This window comes from Manis pentadactyla, chromosome 12, assembly GCF_030020395.1.
Source record: "Manis pentadactyla isolate mManPen7 chromosome 12, mManPen7.hap1, whole genome shotgun sequence".
NCBI classification, from domain to species: domain Eukaryota; kingdom Metazoa; phylum Chordata; class Mammalia; order Pholidota; family Manidae; genus Manis; species Manis pentadactyla.
Genome location: NC_080030.1, coordinates 46293725 through 46316237, shown reverse-complemented (window position 1 = coordinate 46316237; position 22513 = coordinate 46293725). Strand labels below are relative to the sequence as shown.

The following is a 22513-nucleotide window of genomic DNA, read 5'->3' as shown; positions in this document are numbered from 1 at the left end:
GTTGCACTTATGGCAATAATCTTTCCCCAAGCTGGAGACATAATGAAAGGGACTCTCGAGTAGGGTGAGCATAAAAGACGCTGGCTGGCCACCAAACTTTAAAGACATATCCATGATTTTTCAATAGCTATTACTATATCCAAGTAAAGGTTTTACTCCCACCTTGACTTCTAAATTTTAAAAACACCTCCATGTCTGAAAAACGTTTCTCAATGATTGTCAGTTGGAGTGAGGATAACAAGGTAAAGCAGCCGCTATTCCTGGCGCTACCAGAGGTTATCAGCTCCAGGTGTCTGTAAACATTATGGGGAGAGGCATCCCTCGATTTTATAAACCCAGCAAGCAAGGGAAGGCTTCCTATCTTTGCTCTTTGAAATGAAAGCCCCGAGAACTACCATACTAATTACTTTTCAGTCAATTCCTAGGATTTATCTCAGAGCCTCTACCAGCTGAAGCTTAATAAGGTTTTTGTGTTTAAGGAAGTAAAAAAAGATCATTTTAGAGATCCTCACTCCTTTATTTAACTACTAAGCGTTATCAGTCCTCTGTCAAGCCCAGAGTCTTTCTGCGGCTCGCCCCTGCAGTGGGCCTAGAGGTCAAGGCTTTGACCTCCACGGGTTAAGCCTCCCAGGGCAGAGCAGGGGGGAAGGCTGACTCCGCGGCCTGCGCTTCCAGGCCGGGGCGGCCCCTGGACCCCGGCTCCGGGCCCCCCATCCCGAGCGGGCTGCGCGGCCTGAGCACCTCGCAGGCTGATCCGGAACCGCAGGGCTTCCGCTGCTCCCAGCGGCCGCCAGGGGGCGGCCCGGCGAGGAGGGCACGGCCGCAGAGGAAGCGCCGCGGCGCCGCCGGGGCCGCCGGAGCGCGGGCGGCGGCGGGAAGTGGTTCCCCGTCGGGTGCGCCCGCGCCGGTCCAGCCCCGGCACTTTCCCCGCCCCACGCGGGCCTCGGCGCTAGCCGGTTCCGGGTCCCGTGACGGCCGGGCGGGGTGGCGGGCGCCGCGCGGAGGGCGGGTCGGCCCCGGGGAGGCCCGACGGTCCGCGGGGGCCGCAGCTTGCCGACAGGGCGCCCATGGCGGGCGGGGGCCCCGGGGCCGCGGGCCGGGGGGCGGAGGCCGCCGCTGTGCCCGAGACGCGCGAGTACCTCTTCAAGGTGCTGGTCATCGGCGAGCTCGGCGTGGGCAAGACCAGCATCATCAAGCGCTACGTCCACCAGCTCTTCTCCCAGCACTACCGCGCCACCATCGGGGTGGACTTCGCCCTCAAGGTCCTCAGCTGGGACAGCAAGACGCTGGTGCGCCTGCAGCTGTGGGACATCGCGGGTAAGCGGGTGGCCAAGCCGCGGACACGCGGGCCCGCGGGCGGCAAATTCCGGGGAGGGGCGGCCCCGGGGTTCCCTGCCGTTGGGAGCGGGGCCGCTCGCCCTCCCCGGGTCCCCTTCCTGCGTCCTCAGCCCGAACTCACCTGCCCGTGCACCTTGGGAGAGACTCAGTCGCAGAGGGAGATGGAAAGGGACGTGTCAGGCGGACAGCAGTGGAACGGACGGTAGTAGTTGAATAATTTAAAAGTAGGACATGGCAAATAAATGCATAAATAAAAAACCCTGGTTAGATGCCTCTGCGAATTAGGGGAAAGCCTTCTTATTTTTCAGAGATGAAAAGGCCTTCTCCAACATCCTCTCTCACCTGAGCAGAGGTGAGAAAGCCTTGGGGCTTTTCAAGAAGTTTTAACCCCAGGAGGAGTTAGGGGGAGAGGGCAGGCTTTAACACTTCACGGATAAGAACTTTTAGTTCAGAGTGGTTGAATGAGTTACCAAGGTGACACTCCTAGTTAGTGATACAACTTAGACTAAGAAACCGGGTTCATTTTCAGAACGTTTTTCATCATCCACCTTGGATCTGAGACCCTTTTTAAAGGAAAACTCCGTTCTTCCTAAAACACGCTTTCATTCCTGGGACAGGCTGCCCAGGTGAGGATTACAAAAGTTCTCTTGAAGCCTTAGGCTTCTTTCTCCCTAAACCAACACCTAGCCCTATTCCTGACCCCTTTTCTGCACCAACATCCCCCCGCCCCCACCCCAGAAATTGTTTCCCTGGCATTTGCTTTCAGTTACCATTTTGGGGCACAATACTCTTCTTTGAGGAGGTATGTATTTCCTTGTTCTGATATTGAAAACTTCTACTCTCATTGATGTGGTAGGTGGAATGTGGGCATTTAAAAAGATGTTAACTTTTGTAACGTTTAAATATGAAAGTGGAACATGTAAGTGGTACCAAAAGTGATCCTGTTCAGTCATTATCAATGTTTAAGAAGCTCAGTCTGCAATAGATGATATTTGTTTGGGAGCATGTTCAGGGTTGAAGAGACTGTCCATCCTACAGATGCATAAACTGAAGTATAAAATATGGCCATGCTGCATAAAAGGAATGGTCACCCATCTGGTAGCAGAGTGGTGGGGGGGTGGGGGGAACACAGGTCTGTCTGTGAGGTAGTGCTCTTTTCATAAACAGTTTATTGCATATAAGAAAGTATTGAAGAATTTTAACTAGTGACATTTATTTAAGAACAGACTTCTCTACCTCAAATACAAGAATGAATTTATGTATGTCACTCCCTCAGAGAAAGAGGAATAATCAGCTTTGGGCTCAGCTTTTTTTTTCTTTCTTTTGGTTACAGAAAACCAAAAGTTCGTTTGAAAAGTCGTCTTTTGAGGCTTCTTTCGAAACACTTCCTGCTGTTTCACAGAACGCCTATGAACAGTAATATTGCTTCTTGTCCAAGTCATGGATTCTAAAGGTTGACCTGCTTCGCGATAGTCACTCTCCTGGGCTCTTCAGTGGAGCTGTGGATTTTATGAAGATGATTTTAAACCCCCGCCCAGAAGCGTTGTTGACTTTGCCTTATTCTTCCTGTAAAACAGTGTGCTATTTAGCTTTTAAATTACAATTGGGTCCCATTGTAGATGAGTAAAGGATTTTTATGGCATAATTGTGTTTTTAAGAGTGAAGGAAATATGCTTATATTTGGAGACCTGGCATGCAAAAAAAATGAGTAAGCCTTTTTTTTCTGGGTATGCCCTCTTCTTTTTTTATACTTCTTGAACAGACCTATATCCCCAGGAAAGGGACCTGGTCAGTCTTTAATAGACTTTGGTACACATTGGCCTAGATGGATTATCTTAGCACTTTTGCCTAAGTACAAAGCTTGAGCTTTGCCACGAAGAAAACAGAACTCTAAGGTGTCTAACAGGGAGTTCTGGATGTTAGATGCCATTCAGCAAGTACCCACCATCAGTAAATGAGATAAGAGATCAACGCATATAAATGAGATTTTCAGAGATGGAGTCTTAGCACATAAGGAAACTGAGAAAAATAACGGCTTTAACTTAAGGTTTGGGAGCTATTTGAGCTGCTAGTGAATCCCAGCCTCATACCATTTGAATTAAGTAGTGAGGATATAATAAGGGCAAACCAAAGGCCTCTCGAAAAAGTTCCCTTGTGGCTAAACATATTTGCCTTATGCAGTAACAAAGTTGTCTCATATTTAATTCTCAAAGGATAGAACTATTCCTTGATTGCAAAACAGTAGGCAGAGCTAGCCACTTGACATGACTCACATAAGGTGTGGTGTTATGACTGGTTGTTTTTTGTTGTTGTTGCTTTAGAAATGGGGTAAGGGGTAAAGAAAGGTAATAAATTATGTTGCATCTCTATACTTGAAAGCTTGGCTGGTGTGACAGGCAGGAGTTGTCCAAGTGTTTTCTATAAATGGGGTTGAGCAGTTTAAGCTAAGCTCTTCAAATTGAGAACCATAGTGACTCTTGGATACAGACCTTGTGAATCCTTTCTTACTGCATCAAATGAATGTAGCTTTAAAATACAGATTCAGTTTAATAGAATGTTTTGTGTTAGGCAATTGCTGTCTCGTTATGCCTGCTTTGAGACTGCTGCTCAACACACAACTGAAATATACTAAGCCGTTGAAGTCTTCAGTAAGATTTTAAAGAGTTTAATACATGCATAAATTAAGATGTTGCAAGAGATGTCTTTGATCTTCCTTTTCAGTATGTATTGTAGATGAAGTAATACTGGGCTTACTACTTATTATAAGCTTATTAGCAATTACAGAATTTTCCAGACAGGTTGAATGGCTAGTCTGGGCTAAATCTTTTTTTAAAACATATTTGTTCATTCAGATAAAATATAATTTAGTCTTCGTGTATTCACTGAAGTGATTTGCCTTTGCAGGGAAGGCAAAATTGTATCTCTGCCCTCTTAGAGTTTTCAGATGGGCTTGAGAATTAAATTGGTGTAAACAGATTAAGAGGAGAAATTTATGGAATAAAAGTTTTGTGTGTGGAGTGGAAGTCCTTACAAGGAAATGAAGACCCAAAGAAGTGGCACAACCGAAATGCTTTTATACCAGGTTGAACAAAGAGAGGCAGTTGTGGAGAATTAACTAACATATATGGAGAGCCCAAAGGAAGAGACTTATTTTGCCAAGGTCTGTGTGTACAGGATTCTCTCAGCTTTGACTCCCCATCTCTGGTGATATGAATGTTTCTTTCTTTCTGGCATAGGGAGGATATCTTTCACATGGGACTTTTTTCTGTTGCTCTCAGGAAGAAAAGGGGGGAAATTAGAGCACCCTTCTTCTACCTACTGTTTTTCAACTGCCTTTAGTTCAAAATAATGCTTATGCCAAAGTGGCATTTTTGGGGTTCACCTATTCTGCCATCCTGCACTTTTTAAAACCAAAATTTTTTTTTTAATAAAAATCTGAGTAACACTCCTTTGAGCTAAAGAGTCAGGAACAATCTACTCTGAAGTTCATGTAAATATTATTTACCAAAGCATAAAATGCATGCTTGGAGGACATAAGTTATATAAACTGTAGTTAGATTCACTTTTCATTTTTTTGATTGCCCCTAAATTAGGATGTGGATCCTGTTTTCTTTGCTCCATCTTGCACATTGCCATTACCATACCTAGTGGGCTCTTGTCTTCTTTCATAACTCTCCTATAACCCTTCCTTTGTAAGAATCTGGAATATGACTTCTAACTCTTGATCTTCAAAGTATCTTTCAGTTAGATATCAGTTAGATAGATACAGTAATTTGTCTATCAGTATCTATTTAAGTTTCTTCTAAATTTCAAGAAGCAATGTTTTCAGGAATTCATCTATGTAGTTTTTTGTAGTCTCTGTCCTAAACACCAAATACTTCAGTAACTTTCCTGGGGCTTATTGGTGGCTGATTACTTAATAACTCACTTAAAGGGGTTTTCTAAATTTGTATTAATAAGTTTTGACTCTTGTACCTCTTGCCATCCTCAGCCTTACTCAGTCTCAGTTGTTTACTTACAAGCAAAGCCTACTGTCCCATTTAATATCTTTATATCTTCCTCAATTCCTGAGTCTTGAAATACCTTGAGGTGTCCAGGTCTGCACTGTGCATTCACAATTACCCAGGCAGGACAGTCAGCATAACAGCATATTTGTGTGACCACACATGAAAATTCCCCTGGTAATGACATACCTAGCACCTTTCCTGTTTTTGACTATGTCACCATTCTTACTTTCCTCAGTTAGCACCCAGGAGATGAAAGGTACTTAGGTTCATGGTAGAGACAGCGGAGGGCCGATAAGAAGTCCTGAAGCTTAACTTTGCTCCTAACCATTTGCCTAATCATTCTACTATTGGAATTGAGTTGTAGGCTTTTAGTGATCCCACAGTCTAAATACAGACAGGTATAGTAACTTGACCAAGAAAACCCAGGTAATCAATGACAGTATACAGAGATAGGTCTCATGACTTTATCTCACCTATCATATGAGATATGAAAATAATAGGCTTTTAACTGCACAGGGGTTTTTTGATCCCCTGGTGTCATAAACTCTTGTCTAAGTTTGCAAATGTTCTGGTCATCCCAAAAGTAGAGGATATGACTCATATTTACGCCCACTGTAATAATTACCATCAATCCAGAATTTCTAAATAGTATACTTCTCTTCCCTATGAAGCACAGTACTTCCGAGGTAGACCCTTTTTGATTGGCTCCATCATTTTGCATGTGTGTTTGCATGCATGTGCATTTTGAAAGCCAAACTATGGACTTTTCTGAAGATATAAAAGCTGTTTTATTGGCATATGGCTGAAGAGCACACTCTACAGAAAGCAAGGTAATAATTACAGATGCCTGCATGGCCTACTCCATGATGGCACCAATTAAACCTATAGCCATGCATTATTCCAGAGATGCAGTATTACTTTCAAATAGTTTTAAGGAGATACATGATTTTTCCATCATGTATATATTATCCTGACCTTCCAGGTTTCTGAAGCTTTTGGTATGGAAATTTCAGTGGTTCTTACTCTCTTTTAAAATGTACCCAGGGTTTTTTTTTTATGAGGAATGACGAGGCCAACACATTAGGAGAGGATTGCTGTTGAAAAAAATAGTGTATTACTCATAGTTCCCAAGAAGAGGGATCCTGCCACACCACACAGGGCCATGTGGGGAAACAGTAGGGTGGGTCAGGAGGCAGAGGAGCAGGGGTAAAGCATGGGCTGGGCCTTTATCGTGGTTTTTACAGGAAGGAATGGGCAAGACAGCATAGGCAAGCTGAGGAAGCTTAGGATTGGATAGTTGGAAAGATTTCCATGGACTCTGGGCTATAGGGCTGGTCCCTAGTTGTCTAGTATCAGGCCATGGGGTGATTCAGGGCAGGAAGACAGTGTTGTGGACTGCAGGAGCCTGCAAAAGGAGACAGATGGCGGGTGTGGACACAGAATTGGCTGGCTTGTGTATGCTCTTAGCAAGTTGTTTGCTGTCTCTAAAAACTAGCTAACTCTGGTAGGGACAGTCCCTCCCCTGGTCCACAAGTCCCCCAGATTTCCAAGCACCATAAAATACATAAAATAAAAAGCATGATTAATACATATTTCTAAGCACTTATTAAAATAGATTGAGAAATGAGAGAAAGTGTGCTTGCAAAGAAGAAAACTTTGAAGGCCTTAGATTTGTAGCCCAAGAATAGCACACCCTTAAAATAGTGAGAATTTCACACTTAATCAACACTTAAGTAATAGAGAGTGGGATAAGTTGACAAGTTAAGGTGTATTATGGTTGTAGAGATCTTGTCTTGGATGGTAAAAAAGTACAGACATAAAAATGTGGGGAAATTTCTGGAGGGTGAGATAAAAGATCAAGAAAAAGGTGCCTTAGAATTCTATTCAGTTATACTTTCAAAAGAGTTTTTTGCACTCTTTGCAACTGAAGAGGCAAGGGACATGTAATTTCTTTACTCTTCTTTTGAGAGAGGCAAACCACATAAAAATAAACAGATAACAGGGATTTCATCTCAGGATCTCTGTTGGTCTCTGACAAGGACCTTACATTCTTTCCTTTCCCATTCTTTTACTCACTTCTGTCCAGATGTTTTTCTAAAGTATCTTCCAGAGTGATTTTTTTATTGTTTCTTGCTAAATATATAGTGGTTTTTTTTTAGTGTAATTATATGGAGCCTTCTTCATCAGACTCACCTGTGGTGCTCAAGTGCAGATCCTGTAGCACCAACCATATCAGTAGATTTGGCAAACATCCCTATACATCATGGTTTAACAGGAGAGAACTTAAGTCTCTTATCTAGTAAGTCTGTGGTTGAGCAGAGCAGGGCTGTTGAGCAGAACCGTAAAGTTCTCATGGACGAAGCTGACCCATCAGCTATTACTTAGCCATATCCAATCAAATGTACGCTCCTTCTGCAGGGCAGCATGGAAATCTAGGGCTAGTTTTTTTTTTGTTTAATTAGACATACTGCTTCCCCAAATAAAACTCTGTGAAGGCATATTGGATTAGGCAACTAGCAGTCATCCATACTTACAAAGTCAGAATTCCTATAGGCAGAGCCTGGAAATCTGCAATTCCCATGCCCAGGGGTGATCTGACTTAACTAACATTGAGAACAGTGGTTCTGTCCTTAGTTTTGCTGCGCCACATCGATAGACGCATCCTCTCACTTTCCTTCAGGAGTTCTCCACGTAATGGGACAAAGCCGCCTGCTCCCTCACACTCACCTCCCATGACCCGTAAGTTCCTCCCAGTTTCATGTCACCACCTCCTTATCTGTGTGACTCTCAGGAGCCTCTCCCTGAGGGCAGCATATGGAGAGACAGCATTTATAAGACAGAGATGGTACCTGTCTTGCTTTTGTTGAATAAGTTAGTTAAAGTAAAAACCAGTATCTTAAACTTTAAAAACTATTATGACTTTGTACACAAATCAAAAAGATACTTTGATTTTACTCCTTCATTGGAATTGATTAGTCAGCTCTTGCTTTTACAGTCACCACAGAAGAGTAAATATTTGGGTGAGACAGGCCTTTCACAAATACCACAGAAGCTTGGTCATTGCAAGTTAGTGAAAAGAAAAACTCGGAGTGTGAATTAGCATGTGTCTGGGATTAGGTGATTCTGAGGACATGAATGCTACCATCTCAAAAACGCTGTATTTTCCTTTTAGATATTTTCCTTTTCTTCTTTATTCAATTTTGTTGTTCTTTTGCTTGGCAAGTTTAATCTCAATCTCAAGGGTGGTGGGATGAGCAAAATGACATGATCTAAATAGCGACTTCACCTGTCTTTCCCTGTAATCCTTACTTTTCCAAGTGGAAATACATTTCTGAAGGTCCATGCACCTATAACCTGCAGTGCTAGGGCATGGGTTCAGATATTTCTGACACCAGAGGTTTCATTGTTATGTTATAGTTTCTCCCTCTCATCTTATATATGTTAAAAAGAAAAACCAGACAAATGAACAGAATTGTGTAAAATCATGTGACTCCATTTTTTTCTTAGTATAGTACAGTACTTAACTATGCACTTTAGTACATATCAAATCCAAACTCAGATGGTGCTAATTTAATGCATTAACTTTCAAACTTGTTTTATTTGAGGGTAATATAAACATTCATTGTACAGAAAATTGTGCCAGCCGGTGGTGGGAAAGGAAGGAATGGGCAACTAGCAGTATGGTCTGTTTTTAGTTACATTGCTTCATGGGTTAGTATTATAGTAGTTCTTTAAGAAATGTACTTACCGCATTGCCTATAATTTTAGTGTGTTAAATATTAAAGTGTAATGCTGGGAAAGTTTCTAATGGCTTGATAAGGCAGGAGTTATTAACTTGATGCCCTAAAAATAGCAAAACCTATGTGGATACAAATTGTAGCATCTTGGACTATATGATGTGGGTTGTCATCTTCCAGTTATAATATTGTCCACTGAAGAGTTTTGTCAGGAAAGCATGAAAGTAGCTCCTCCCCCTCCAGTAAGAAATAACTACAGCACTGGTGAGAGAAGATGAGGTGGCTTAGGAAGATCTCCCAGGTTCTGCTGAATTGCCATATTGTTGTAAGCTTTAACTGCACACACGCGTGCACACACACACATGAAATGAACCTTCAGCAGCTGTCTTTGTATTTAATAGCCACATGCTTTATTCTTTCCCTGTTCCTCTCCTGTCACGGGCACGACCCCAGGAGCTCTCAGCGTTGGCAGGTATTTCTGGCAATTTATGTTTTTGTGAAAAGTGGAATTCCAGAATAATAGTTTTCTTGGACTGTACTTAGTTGATTGGCTATTTTCCAAAGAGTGTTCTTTATATTTCCTGTCTAAAATTTAAAGAACAAATTCTAAGATTCTATAGAATCCTAGTGCAATTCTAATTTAAATGTGAATGTCTTTCCATTAGTTTGATCCTTGGGCCTTTTTTAAACCTAGGAAGGTCTGACCCCTGATGGGCTGTGAAAAGGGAAGTCGTAGAATTAAGCACGTCAGAGGGATGACTCAGCACTGGTGAAGTTGCATCTAGAAGCTGAGTGCGTGAAGCCAGTTTAGTCTGGGTGGTGAATGTGGCTGTGACTAGGCCGACTGCCCCTGGGCTGTGTGCACTGCTGCATCCAGCCTGAAAGTCAGGGTATAAAAATAAAGGAGTAAAGACAACTTAGGAAGATACTATATTTTCATGACAAGTAAGCATTTGAATGGCATTTCCTGTATAATGGATCTTCCAGAAAGATCTCAGATCGGCTTCCTTAATATGCTCTTTGTATCTTTGATTACACCTAACACATCATGGTATCAATTTGTCTGTTTCCTTAAATAGAGTGTGAGCTACTTAGAAGAGGAAATCCTATTCATTGTTTCATTAGTTTCACCAGTGTCTAGTACAGTGCCTGGTACATAGAAAGAACCTAGTATGTATTTTTTAGTTGAGATCAGATCTGGATATGAGGCAAAAAGATATTTGGGAGTTGTATCAATCAGGATAGAGTAGGTTATGTTGAGGTTGAAACAACATTAAAAATCTCAGTGATTCAGTAATTATTCCTTAAATCTCAATGATTCAGTAATTATTCAGTACTCTTTCTACCTGTCCATAGTGGAGGGCACAGGTTTGGGTGGTGGTGGAGGATGCGAGGAGCCATATGAAGACCCAGGCCAACAGAAGCTCAACCATCTCATGGTACTCTGACCTTAAAGTTAGGGTTCCAGCTTTATTGCAGCAGGACAAGAACACTGGCAGTCAAGGGATTCTAGCTCCCTTGGACACTTTCTGTTTGCTCCCATTTCTTTGGCCAAGATTCATCCATGGCCACTCCCAATTTAGTTGGGGCTAAAGTGTGATCAGCTATGCATTTAGAAGTGGAGAATGGAATGTTCATGAGCATTTGTTTGTTTTCCACTGGAATGCTTTGTTTTAGGCAGTAATAAGGAAATAGCTAAAAATACACAGGGAGAAATCACAACAAAAGTATAGGGTGCAACTCTTACTCCAGGAGCAAAGTTTACTTGCCATCTTAACAACCGAAAGAGCTTAGCATGTCTATGTATTTGAGCCTTTGAAATAGTAGTCAATCTAGATTTCACTTTGTTAGGTTTTTTGGATAACAGCTCTTTCATTTTATGATGATTATAATTTTAAATGAATTCATCTGATCCCTCTCCATCCCTAATTAACCTTCATGTGTTTTAGAAATTTTTGCTTTTTACTTGTTTTTACCAATTCAGGAATACCTCAGGAGCTCTAATGGGCCACCTCAGAGTTGTTTATAAAAAGACTATAAACTCAGTAAAATATGTGTATTTTACTATTCTTTGGAAAATAAGCTATTTCCCTAAATGCATGGACTTAACCTTTTGATGCTGGGTTATTTACATGTGAATTCCATTGCTGTCTGGATTCAGTGATTGCATAATTAGAAAAAACATTATAATATTAAAGTTATAACACAGAAACTTAAAACATCCTAAGTGGCAGATGGACTTTAAATATGTACTTCCATGAATTTCTATATACCACTTCCAGTACAAGGTTTAGACTCTTTCTAATCCCAGAACAGAAATCATCAAACTTTCTGTAAAAGTCCTGATAACAAGTACTTTAGGTGTCATGGGTCATTCACTCTGTGTTGCAACTACACAACTCTGACATTATAGAATGAACACATACATAGACAATACCTGAATGTGTGTTCCAGTAAAACTTCATTTAGCTGACTTTGTGAATTGTAGTTTGCTGAACTCTTCCTAAAAAATTCCTAGGCAAACATTTTACATTATATCCTCTCAGCAACTGTCTAAGGTGGGTGTTATTTTTTTTATAGCTTTGTTGAGGTACAGTTGGCATAAAACAAATGTATAATTTGATAAGTTTTGACATGTATACACACTAGTGAAACATCACTATAATCAAGACTGCAAACATTTCCATCACCTGAAAGTATTTCCTCCTGCCCCTTTTCAGTCCATCTCCCTGCCTTTTCCAAGGCCATCACTGATGTGCTTCCTCTTACTGTATCACTATAGTTAACTTTTTAAAAAATTTGATATAAATATACTCAGATGGTATTACCTATTTCCTCTGCAGTTTGGTTTCTTTCACTCAGCATAATTATTTTGAGATTCTTTCCATGTTGCTACCTGTATCCATAATTTGTTCCTTCCCATTCAGTTGTTGAGTTATATTCTTTTGTGTAGATATACCATAGTTTATTCATTGCTATGTGGAAAGACATTTGGGTGGCTTCCAGCTTTTTAAAAATAAAGCAGCTGTGAGCACTCATGCACATGACTTTGTATAGAGATGTGCTTTCATTTTGTGTGGGCAAATACCTACAAGTAGAATGTGTTGGTTGTATGGCAGGTATATGTTTAAATTTTAAAGAAACTATCAAATTGTTTCCCAAAGTAGTTGTACTATTTTAAATTCTTATCCTTACCAGCAGTGTATGAGATCTCCAACTGTTCCACATCTTTACCAGCACTTGATGTAGTCAGACTTTTTCATATTAGCCATTCTTGTGGGCCTGAAGGGACAGCTCATAGTAGTTTAAATTTGCATTTCCCCGACGGTCAAAGATGTCAAGCATCTTTTCCTTTGCTTGTTACCATATCCATTCTTTGTTAAGGTGTCTATTGCAATGTTTTGCTTTCTTTATTAACTGGATTTTCTATCTTCTTACTTTGGAGTTTTGAGAATTCTTTATATATTCTGGGTACAAGTCCTTTATCAGACATAGGATTATCATTTTCTTCTCCAGTTTGTACTTTTCCTTATCATTTGCTCAATAGTGTCATTGGCAGTATTTTAAGTTGCTGTACAGTATGGTTGTTAGGAAGCACACTCTCTGATGTCGACACTATCAGTTTTTAATCCTCGCTGTAGAACCTAGGGAAATCAATTGATCTTTCTAAGCCACAGGGTCTTCCTTGAAGGTTCTTTGTAATATAGATTTTTGGTTTTCCTATATTTTACCATAAAGTTTATGAGTGCAACTTTGAGTATGATTTAATGTAATTGTTGGAAAGAAATGTTTTTAGGGATTTATAGATGATTCAGTAAACAAACTTTCACTAAAGCTTAAGAGCTCTTTATAACGTATGAATTTCTGTAACTAGTTTGGCTCCCTACCTTCTTTTATAAATTAAAGGGGTAGTCTGGAAGAATACTGTGTGATCACTATGTAATAGTCTTGTAATGTAGACTACCTTAATGAAGCAAATTTCCCTTGCTGCTATAGTCATTTTATATTTAATATTAAAATTCATAAAAATGGAAATCATTGGCAGTGTTTGCTCTGTGGTTAAGCTTGGAGTCAACCACTTTAATGCATGTATGCAGTCTTTTTGCAGAATGGTGATACCGACTTTGAACAGTTAGTATCTCCTCTATGAACACGCTGTGTATGATTACTAAGTATATGCTTATGGAAAGTAGCACAATGTTAACTTTTTATAAATGTCAGCATTATGATCAAATAAGCTTTATAGTTGGCTGGTCAGATTTACATTACCAATAAAATGAGACCATGATGATAGGGTTTCATTTGACCATTTGTTATAATAAAATTCAGACATCTGGACTATTGTCATACAGCTTCAGGTGGGCCCAAACGGGGAGCTGTCTCAAACCAAATGAACTTCAGGTTTATCCTTTTAAACTCGACTCTTACTGTATTCTTCTTTGACTATTCCACTAAACAACATCTAAAACTGTATGATGGCATAGTAGAATTTGAAGGAGACAGAATATTTGGTGGGTAGCTTTGCATTTGTTAGTACCAGTAAAATGTAGATAAAGTATGTTTTTCATCATGTGTTTTAACAGGAAAGTTTCCAGTCAGTATTTTTATCATTGGTCAGAGATAATAATCTTAGATTTGCATTGATTTACACTCATGTTTCCTAAGTACTCTAGTCGTAACTTGACAGACTGAAGACATAAGCCTTAGAAGTCAAGACAACTGTAGGATAGTTCAGAGTGGCTTGCATCCCATTTCTATAGGTGTGTGGAAGTCAGAAGACCTGGGTTCAAATCCTCTCTTCTTCAGTAACAGTGCAATCATCCTAGCCAAGCAGCTCTTTGCATGGTTTTGCATCTGTCAGGTGGGATGTGGGTCCTTCCTATGTCAACAAGTAGTCCAATATCTGGAGTAAGAGAATGCTTTGCAAAGTCCTGTATGGTGTGTTAAGCAGATTTTTCCTAAAGTATTTAACATGTTAGGTAATTTTAAAAGTACAATGATATTAAAGATCTCTGCAATTGATCCTCTTTAATAATACAACCAGTTGTCCTGCTTTCTGTTCTACAATAGAAGGTTTGCATGCCTCTGCTTTGGAGGGAGCACCTTTGCATGTTGAGTCAGAAGTGGGTAAAGGCTAGAGATGGAAAGGAAAAGAATTGTTAAGGACATGTGTTCCTTTATCTCATGTCCACTCCTAATCTTTTTGACTAGCATTTTACCCACTACCCTTATCATCTTCCTGCAAGCTTCATTTTCTTCTATTCTTGTCTCTTCCCCCACACCCAATCTGCTTTCTCCTCTCAGTCCCTCTTCTCTTAGGCCAAGTGGAGTTGGGGAGGGAGAAGACAGGCTCTGTAGCTTCAGGCACTGTCATCTTCATGTTCACGGAGCATGCACTGTACACACAGAACATAAAACTAGCTCACTGTGTGCTCAGACCACATGATAAGCCTCTTCTGCCTTGTGGCTTGTGGTCTATGTGTCCTTCATTCCCTGGGTCACTTGCTCTGGAATGGGAGATCCGTTTATGCCACTATTCCTAGGGTCAGAGGGTTCATATCTACGTAGAGCCTCTGTCTGACATGTGAGTTCTTCATCTCTTTACGTGTATCTTCAGGGCAGGAGCGGTTTGGCAACATGACGCGAGTGTACTACAGGGAGGCTGTTGGCGCCTTTGTCGTCTTTGACTTATCACGAGGCTCCACGTTCGAGGCTGTCCTGAAATGGAAGACCGATCTGGACAGCAAAGTCCACCTTCCAAACGGCAGCCCCATTCCTGCTGTCCTCTTAGCTAACAAATGTGACCAGAAGGACGGCGGCCACAGTTCCTCCCAGATGGACCAGTTCTGCAGGGAACATGGCTTCAGTGGATGGTTTGAAACCTCCGCAAGGGTGAGATCTGCTTTGCATTTGTATCTGCCCTGCCGTGCTGTTAACTTGGAGATCTGAGCTGTAACTTTAAAATATTTAAATGCATTTATGCGAGTGTTTTGGAAGTCTAGCAAAAAGTGAGGCATAGCATAAATATGTTACAGCTTCTTTTAGTTGTAGTTGGGATGCTTTCAAAATGGGCTAATGGGAAGTTAAATGGAAGGGCTGATTCTACATTTTTAAAAAATGAGTAATACAGCAAAGAACAAATGACACTTTCTGTGAGTTTGAGTCTTTAGGTGAAGCACTGCTCCTGTGGCTGGAGTTTATGGAGGATGAGGTATATTGTGAAGCACAAGCATTTTCTGTTTTTACAAAAGACTTAACAGAATATATGTAGGCATAGATGTGCCTGGTGAAGATGTAGCTCACATGCAAAACTAACAAAGGCACTGAAAAGACCAGAGAGGTGTATTCAGATCATGTTGGAAGAGATTCAAGTCAACTGTGTATGCAAGAATTTGAACAAAAGAGGATATCAACATGTGTGACTTGCTTTTTCATGAATTGTAGAGTGAGAATGTTTTATCCATAATGGGAAGCCAAATAAGATGTTTTTGTAGAAAAACAAACACACTTAAGTTGGCTGTTGAAAATCTTAACAGTCTAGATACAGGAGAAAGCAAGGGGAAAATCACAAACACAAAATATTTGGGAAAGGCGGTTGTTCGCATTGGCAGTTTCACAATAGAGGTCAGATAACAATCAGAGTTATATAAGAATGCAGAAATGCTCGATAAATTCTGTGATGACAAACTCGAAACTGTAAGTTTGGTACAAGCTTAACACAGTTCCAGCTTTTAGTATGCCTTCTGTAGAGATTATATATATATATATATGTATGTATATATATATGATTTTATATCCCTTTAAATATTTAAATGCATTTATGCAAGTGGTTTGGAAGTCTAGCTAGAGCTGAGGGAGTTGAGGGAAAAAAGCTTGTGTACCAAATAATGTGCCACTTTCAGGGTGGGTTTCTGATAAAACTAAAAGTAACCAGGGAGTAAGTGGGCAATTTGGAGACATAAGGCAAAAAAAAGAAAAAGAAGACCAATAATTTAATTAAAGTTAATATTTGCTGAGGGAGTTGAGGAAAAAAAGCTTGTGTTGATGCTGCAAAAGGTACCTAAATAAATGGTACAGGTCTTGTAGATTTCTTACTGTCTGAGAAAGGTTATGATAAATAAGGGAGAAAACTAGAATGAATCTCATGGTATAAGATTGGAATTGGAGAGATCAGTATGAATTTAAGGTTATACATATGTGTATATTTCTGTGTTCATGTGTGTGTATATGTATAAACAGATGAACAGAAATAGATATTGATGAATTGATAAGTTCATAATATATACACATATTTATTAGCTCTGTCCACTGAGAAGGCTTTGAAACAATGACACCACAGAACTAATGAGCTTATCTACTTCCCAGAATTTGGTGTTTAAATACTATGTCCCATAAAAAGAACCAGGGTTCCCTAGAGATATGACTGATTCCAGGACTTGGTCAGACAGGGAAAGTGACGTTGGGCCAGGGATAATCTGTGGTGCCAAAAACTAAGGAAACACGAAGTGATCGAGACATGTCAAAAAGACACAGGAGCCTTCTTACAGGAGTTCCAAAAATCCAAGACAGTTTGAGCAAAAGCAAAAAAACTATAGTGGATTTAATCCATAGATAAAATAATAATCCATAATATGAATAAACAAATGAAATAAACGTAGGAGAAAAGAAAGCTTTTATTAACAGAATTTCAGCAAATAAATGTAGAATGATGGAAGTAGAAAGTCACCATTAAACACCACAGTAATAGTTGGCTTAGGGAAGAATTAGTTGGTGCCAAAATTAATGGGGAAAATTTTGGTGAAAAACAGGATATTTACATATTTTTACTTCCTAAGTACAAAGGGAAAAATAGTAACTTCTCAGTGGAAAAGCCTGACAGATGTGACTTTACGAAAGTTTATCTCCTCATACACTTAGAAGGACACATCACTTTTGCCAATTCTGCCAAACAAGCACATTAGTACTGGTGGTGGCCAGTGTACTTATGGTTCTCCCTCTGATGGATTTTCCTAGTTCCTATTAGTACTCTAATGCTTTTCTTCCAATTAATTCTGCTTACTCCTGATTTCTCCATTATAGGATAACATAAATATAGATGAAGCAGCCCGGTTCCTAGTGGAGAACATTCTTGCAAACCACCAAAGCATTCCTAATGAAGAAAACAATGCGGACAGAATTAAACTGGATAAGGAAATCTTGACGGCAGAGAACAAATCCCAGTGTTGCTGACATGGCCTCTCCTTCTCCATCACACAGAAGGCAGCCTAACATGTTTGCTCCTCTGGGAGCTAATTCCTGAGAGAGGATTAAGGTGACATATGTGATCCTCTGACTCTTCCCAGGACTGCACCTTAAAATGAACACTCTAGCTTTTTTTGTTTCCAGATCATATAAATCTTTCACCTTTAAAAAAATGGTAGTGTCAGCGTGCTGGGGGCATGGGGCCTTCAGTGGGGTGATGCTGCTGGTGGCACCACGGCTCAATGTGGGACCACTTGGGCATTCGCTGTGGCTGCCTTGCGGTCCAGGAGAGTGTTTACATCCTGTTTAAGCTTTTTAAATGACAGTTCCTCAGGATTTGATCAGATTTCCAAGTTGTAACTTTTAGTGGAAGCACTGGAGTCCCAATAAAACCTTATCTGCCATCTTAATGGTAATTTTATGAGTCTCTGTATTCCATGCTCACTTGGGAGGGAGGCTCTTGGACTCTGTTAGCCATGAGATTGAAGTTCCTACTTAGCAATATTTTTTTCCTACTCAGAACTCCAGTACTTCATGTGAAATTGTTCTCCTTAAATATTACAATTTAATCAGTCCTAGTTAGCGTGGCTTATGGCTACGCCACTTAAAAACAGTAAAATCCCCTTCCTAATGACTCAGGAAGCATGCACACACTGGTATTCTGGTTTGGGGTGCTACCAGTTGGAAACAATAGAAATGAGTGTATCATTTTCTCTCTCCCTAGTTTCTTCTCTCTTCTTCCTGTGTGTTTTGTCTGCAGCTGAAGGCCTGACTGATAATTACTATTGCAGTTCTGTCAATGGGTTGAGTCTTTTCAAATCTATAATAGTAATGGTCAAGGAGAGAACTTATTTCAGAGTTTACACACTTTATTCTGAGATTCTGTAGAATGAATTGTGAAAGAAACTAGGTCATGTGGAGTTTTCCGTAGTTTGGGCCATTCCATAGATGACAAACTTAAGGCAAGCTCACAGTATTTGTATTAGCATTTTAACCCATTTAAGGAAAAGAATAAATATTTTTCCTGAAATCTTTTGAATTAGCGCAGTTGTAGGAAGGTAATACGGGGAACATTTTCTGCCTTAGAAAGCTTTTTATCTGTTCACTTTTGCCATTTATTTTTAAGGGACTTGATGTTGTGTGAAAGGTCCAACTTCTTTCAAAGGAATTTTAAAGGTGTTTATGACATAATCCAAAGCTAATGCAAATGAGGCATTGTCCTTATTGTTGTACATATCATCATGAATTTGAAAGATCTCTGCATTTATTGAGAACAGAAAAAAAGACTGACAGAGAATTGCATTTGTTCAGGTGTATTCCAGGAATAAACAGTTGGCCTGGGCTATGAAATGTAGCTTGCTCTTCTCATTAAACCTAAGCTTTGCCTGGAAATCACAAATGTGTTTATATGATATATATATAAAAGTAAGTAAAGTGTTTGCCTTTTGGACATGTATTTTAGATAGAATCATATTTTCTGATGTTAAGGAACAGAAAGAAGATACTGATCTAAATATACTTATCATTTAATAAATATAACCTCTTAATTTTTTAAAAACACTGCATTAAATCTTGCTTTCTAAGAAACGTGTGTCATACTCTAAAACTTTTTATAGTGTAGGTACAAAATACAACTTTTTGACCTTAAATTTTAAGTTCTGAAGTCCATTAGTGTAAGTAATGAAATGGTAAAACTAAATTTTAGAAATATAAACCTATTCTAAGTAAAATAAAAAGAATATATAAAAATCAATATAAGAAATAAGAAGTATAAAAATACTCTAAGTAGTCACTAAAAGAGATTGAAGTCTTCTTGGAATTTTCTTTTTTACATATACTGATCTTCATTTTTATAACAAATTCATCATATGTAATTTGATTTAGCAGTGGATTCAAAAATCAAGGGTACTGTATTTTCTTTGCCCATTTTTACCATATTTGTTATATTAGGATAATTTTAAGGTTTGACAGTACCTAAAATTGTTTTTCTGTAAACACTCAGGGTTCTATATGTCAGTATAAGATAGCTTACTGTATCATTTCATAACACTTTAGAAATAAAACTGATTGATTGGTTTGATTTACTCCTAAATTCTTACTACAGTTTGCTTTAGTAACTTGAACATAAAATTTGAATTTAGGGGAAGCTACATTAGCAGGTAGAGAAAAGAAGAGAAAACTTTAATTTCCTTATTCTCTTAATTGCTTAATGAAAATTCTTGAGCTTCTCACTTCAGACTTACTTTAAAAAAATCCAGTGATAGTAATACAACATGGAGAATATAGTAAAGCATGGAGAATGATTCTGTAACATCTTCCTGTGTTGGCAGATAGTAGCTGTACTAGTGGGAGGAAGGATTTAATAATATGGGTAATTATTGAACCAATGTGTTACACACTTGAAACTAATACAAGATTGGATATCAACTATGCTTCAATTAAAAAAAAATCTGGTGATATTCATTTTGAAACGAACTCGTCCCCAAAATGAAAATTAGTCTAGAAATTAGTAACTTAAATGTAAAAACAAGAAATAATACTACAAAAACTTAAGCATGTATGGAAAAAGTTCGACATTGGGCTAAGAAATTCCTTTTTAAATCCTTAAATGCTTAAAGCCCTAGAGAAAAGAATAGATATATTTGGTTATGTCTATATGTTTTGTACAGCATGGTGATATATGTAAAATTAAAACAGGCAACACATAAAATATTTACAACTCATTTGATTGGGTGAGGGTTAAAAAGCAGGATAATAAAAGACTGCACGACAATAAGTAAAAAAGGGCAAAGAATATAAAACGAGCATTATACAGAAGAAGCAATTCATGTGTCAAATCTTAGAAACCAGGAAAACAAAACACGAAGCAAAGTATTTTATCAGATACACAAGAAATGTGTAAGTTTGATTATATCCCTGATGTTGGTGCACATACAGGAAATTCATAATCTGCTGTTAGAGTAGATTTGTTTTGATGGATACCTCCAAGTCTCCCTCCAGGGTTGCTGCTCACCGTACACTCCTAGTCCTCCTCTAGCTATTATTAATAGAAAAACTGCTATTCAATTATATTGAAATATAATTAGAAACAAAATTCCCTCTAAGCCCAGGAAATTGCTCTGCAAAGGTAGAAAACAAAGAAAAGTAGTGTTACTTTTGAATAAGCATGAAATCAGAATGTTGGCACTACAGGCAATCCACTAAGAGATTGTAAAGGCCTTTTATGTCACCAGCAGATACAGCCCATTCCGTGCATGCTCTCAAGATAAACAGTAACTGCTCCTCAGGTAAGAGGACTCGCAGCACCATTTGTCATACAGTTTACCCTCAACTCACTCGATAATTGGGGAGACCATCCATGTTAGCTAACTGGCTTTATCCAAAGGAAAAATAAACTCATGTCTTCATGGCAGGAGGTCTTTTTGCAAGTTGGTGTGAGGCTTCTCCCAAGTTGGGTGATATGATCCTCCCACAGAAGCTGGGAGAAAGGGGTACTACCTCCCTTGGTAATTGCAGAGAGATGACTCCTAAAGAGGTACCCAAGAAAGCTGGTAAAAGGCTTATTTAGCTTTAAAAAACATTTGTATACATATCAGAGAAAGAACACAACCATTTTCTGAAGTGAATACTCAGAGAAACGGGGGCAGAAGACAGTCTCTTCCCTTATTTTCGATTGGGAGAATTAAGCCTTGTATTTTTAATTTGTATTTGCCCTTATTATCAATCTTTGGTAAACATTTGCTTGTATGTACAAAGGAGAATGTAGAGAAGAAGCCTATTTACTGCCTCAGTGCTTGGATATGTATGCAAAAAAGTAATTTAATGATAATCGTAATGCTCATCTGTAGGGAGAAAATAAAATGGACAAGTATATTCACATAAGGCTACACTGGCATCAGTATAGTAACATTTATATAAAAATACGTATTAAAAATTGAAAGGCTGTGTGAGCTATTCAGAAAGATAAATACCATATTCCTGATGTACATTTGCATGGGTGAGTTTTTGTTGTTGCTCACTCCGGCCAGTATTTAAGAATAGACAGTTGTGCAACTTAACAGGCTTTGTATGCATGTGAAATCATGTGAGCTATCCATTTCTTTTACAAAGGATTTTGTTTTGAAAGATGAATATATACCATTCTTATTTCTGATTCTCCAAGTTGTGTGTGTATGGTAGGAGGAGGTAGGAATGGGGGTGACATGGGTTGGAGTTACACATAAAATACTGCTAGAATTTTGTGCATATTGGTGATTCAGTCTGTCTCAGAAAAGTCACCTGAATACCCATCTGATATTGTCCTGCTAATCCATTAGCACTTCCCAAACCAAATCCTTTATCTTTCAATCTTTCCACTGCCAAACCTGCTCTAGAGGCTTGAGTGCTCAGATATTACAATTTAAACAAGTTGCGTTTATATTCAATCTAAGTTAACAGGTAACGCTGTCTTTTAGTGGTGTGATTATTTTGCTGCCATTTCCTTCCCTTTATGAAAATTTTACTTTTCAGTCTTTAGTATATCTGTAGTCATGCCGTTAAGTTGTGATTTGAGAGCTAACAGAACTTTAAAGGAATACAGCGATTGCTTTAAGTCTTATAATAACGTGGGTTGAAACAGACTTCAGTTTCAGTTCAACATGCTATTTCACTGTCTGTGGTTTAAAGATGAAATTCTGTGGATTTCCTTTCTTTTATTGATTTCAAACTGAGATACTCTCCAAAAACCTTACTCTTTTGGAAATTTCGTCCTGTAAGGCACCATGTAATGCTTTCATGCTTGTTTGATTCACAGTGATTTTAATAGCTGGGAGAATCTAATTTTTTATAGTATAACACCTTTAAAATTTGAATATTTAATGAATACATACTCTAGATTACTTTTGTGATACTACTTGAGCATATTTCTGTCCAACTCTCTTTAACATGATGATATTTTTTGTTTTAATCAAAGTATCATTGATATACCATCTTATGTTGGTTTCATATATACAGCAACAGTGGTTCAACAGTTGCCCATATTATTAAATATTTACCTCACTAGTGTGTTTATTATCTAACAACATAGTAAGATGTTACAGAATCATTGACTATATTCTCCATTTAACATGGTGGTAATTTAATAAGTTCAATGCATGTGCTAATGATGAGTAACGTGTAATAGTTGACTCTATACAGAAAAGAATTATGGTT

The 22513-nt window shown here is 38.9% G+C and overlaps 1 protein-coding gene across 1 annotated transcript; it reads left to right on the top strand.

Annotated features, from left to right (window-relative positions):
* Positions 1-921: 921 nt before the first annotated feature.
* On the top strand, positions 922-17739 carry RAB32 (RAB32, member RAS oncogene family). Its single transcript, XM_036906902.2, has 3 exons — positions 922-1317; positions 14700-14974; positions 17162-17739. Exons 1-3 carry the CDS (start codon positions 1068-1070, stop codon positions 17309-17311), a joined length of 675 nt encoding a protein of 224 aa, XP_036762797.1. The 5' UTR covers positions 922-1067; the 3' UTR covers positions 17312-17739.
* Positions 17740-22513: the final 4774 nt, after the last annotated feature.

Excerpts from the sequence above, each read along its gene's own strand:
- RAB32 (XM_036906902.2), top strand. The coding sequence starts at position 1,068 with ATGGCGGGCGGGGGCCCCGGGGCCGCGGGCCGGGGGGCGGAGGCCGCC. Across the intron at positions 1,318-14,699 it reads GCAGCTGTGGGACATCGCGG|GGCAGGAGCGGTTTGGCAAC; the intron begins GTAAGCGGGTGG and ends GTGTATCTTCAG. Across the intron at positions 14,975-17,161 it reads GGTTTGAAACCTCCGCAAGG|GATAACATAAATATAGATGA; the intron begins GTGAGATCTGCT and ends TCTCCATTATAG.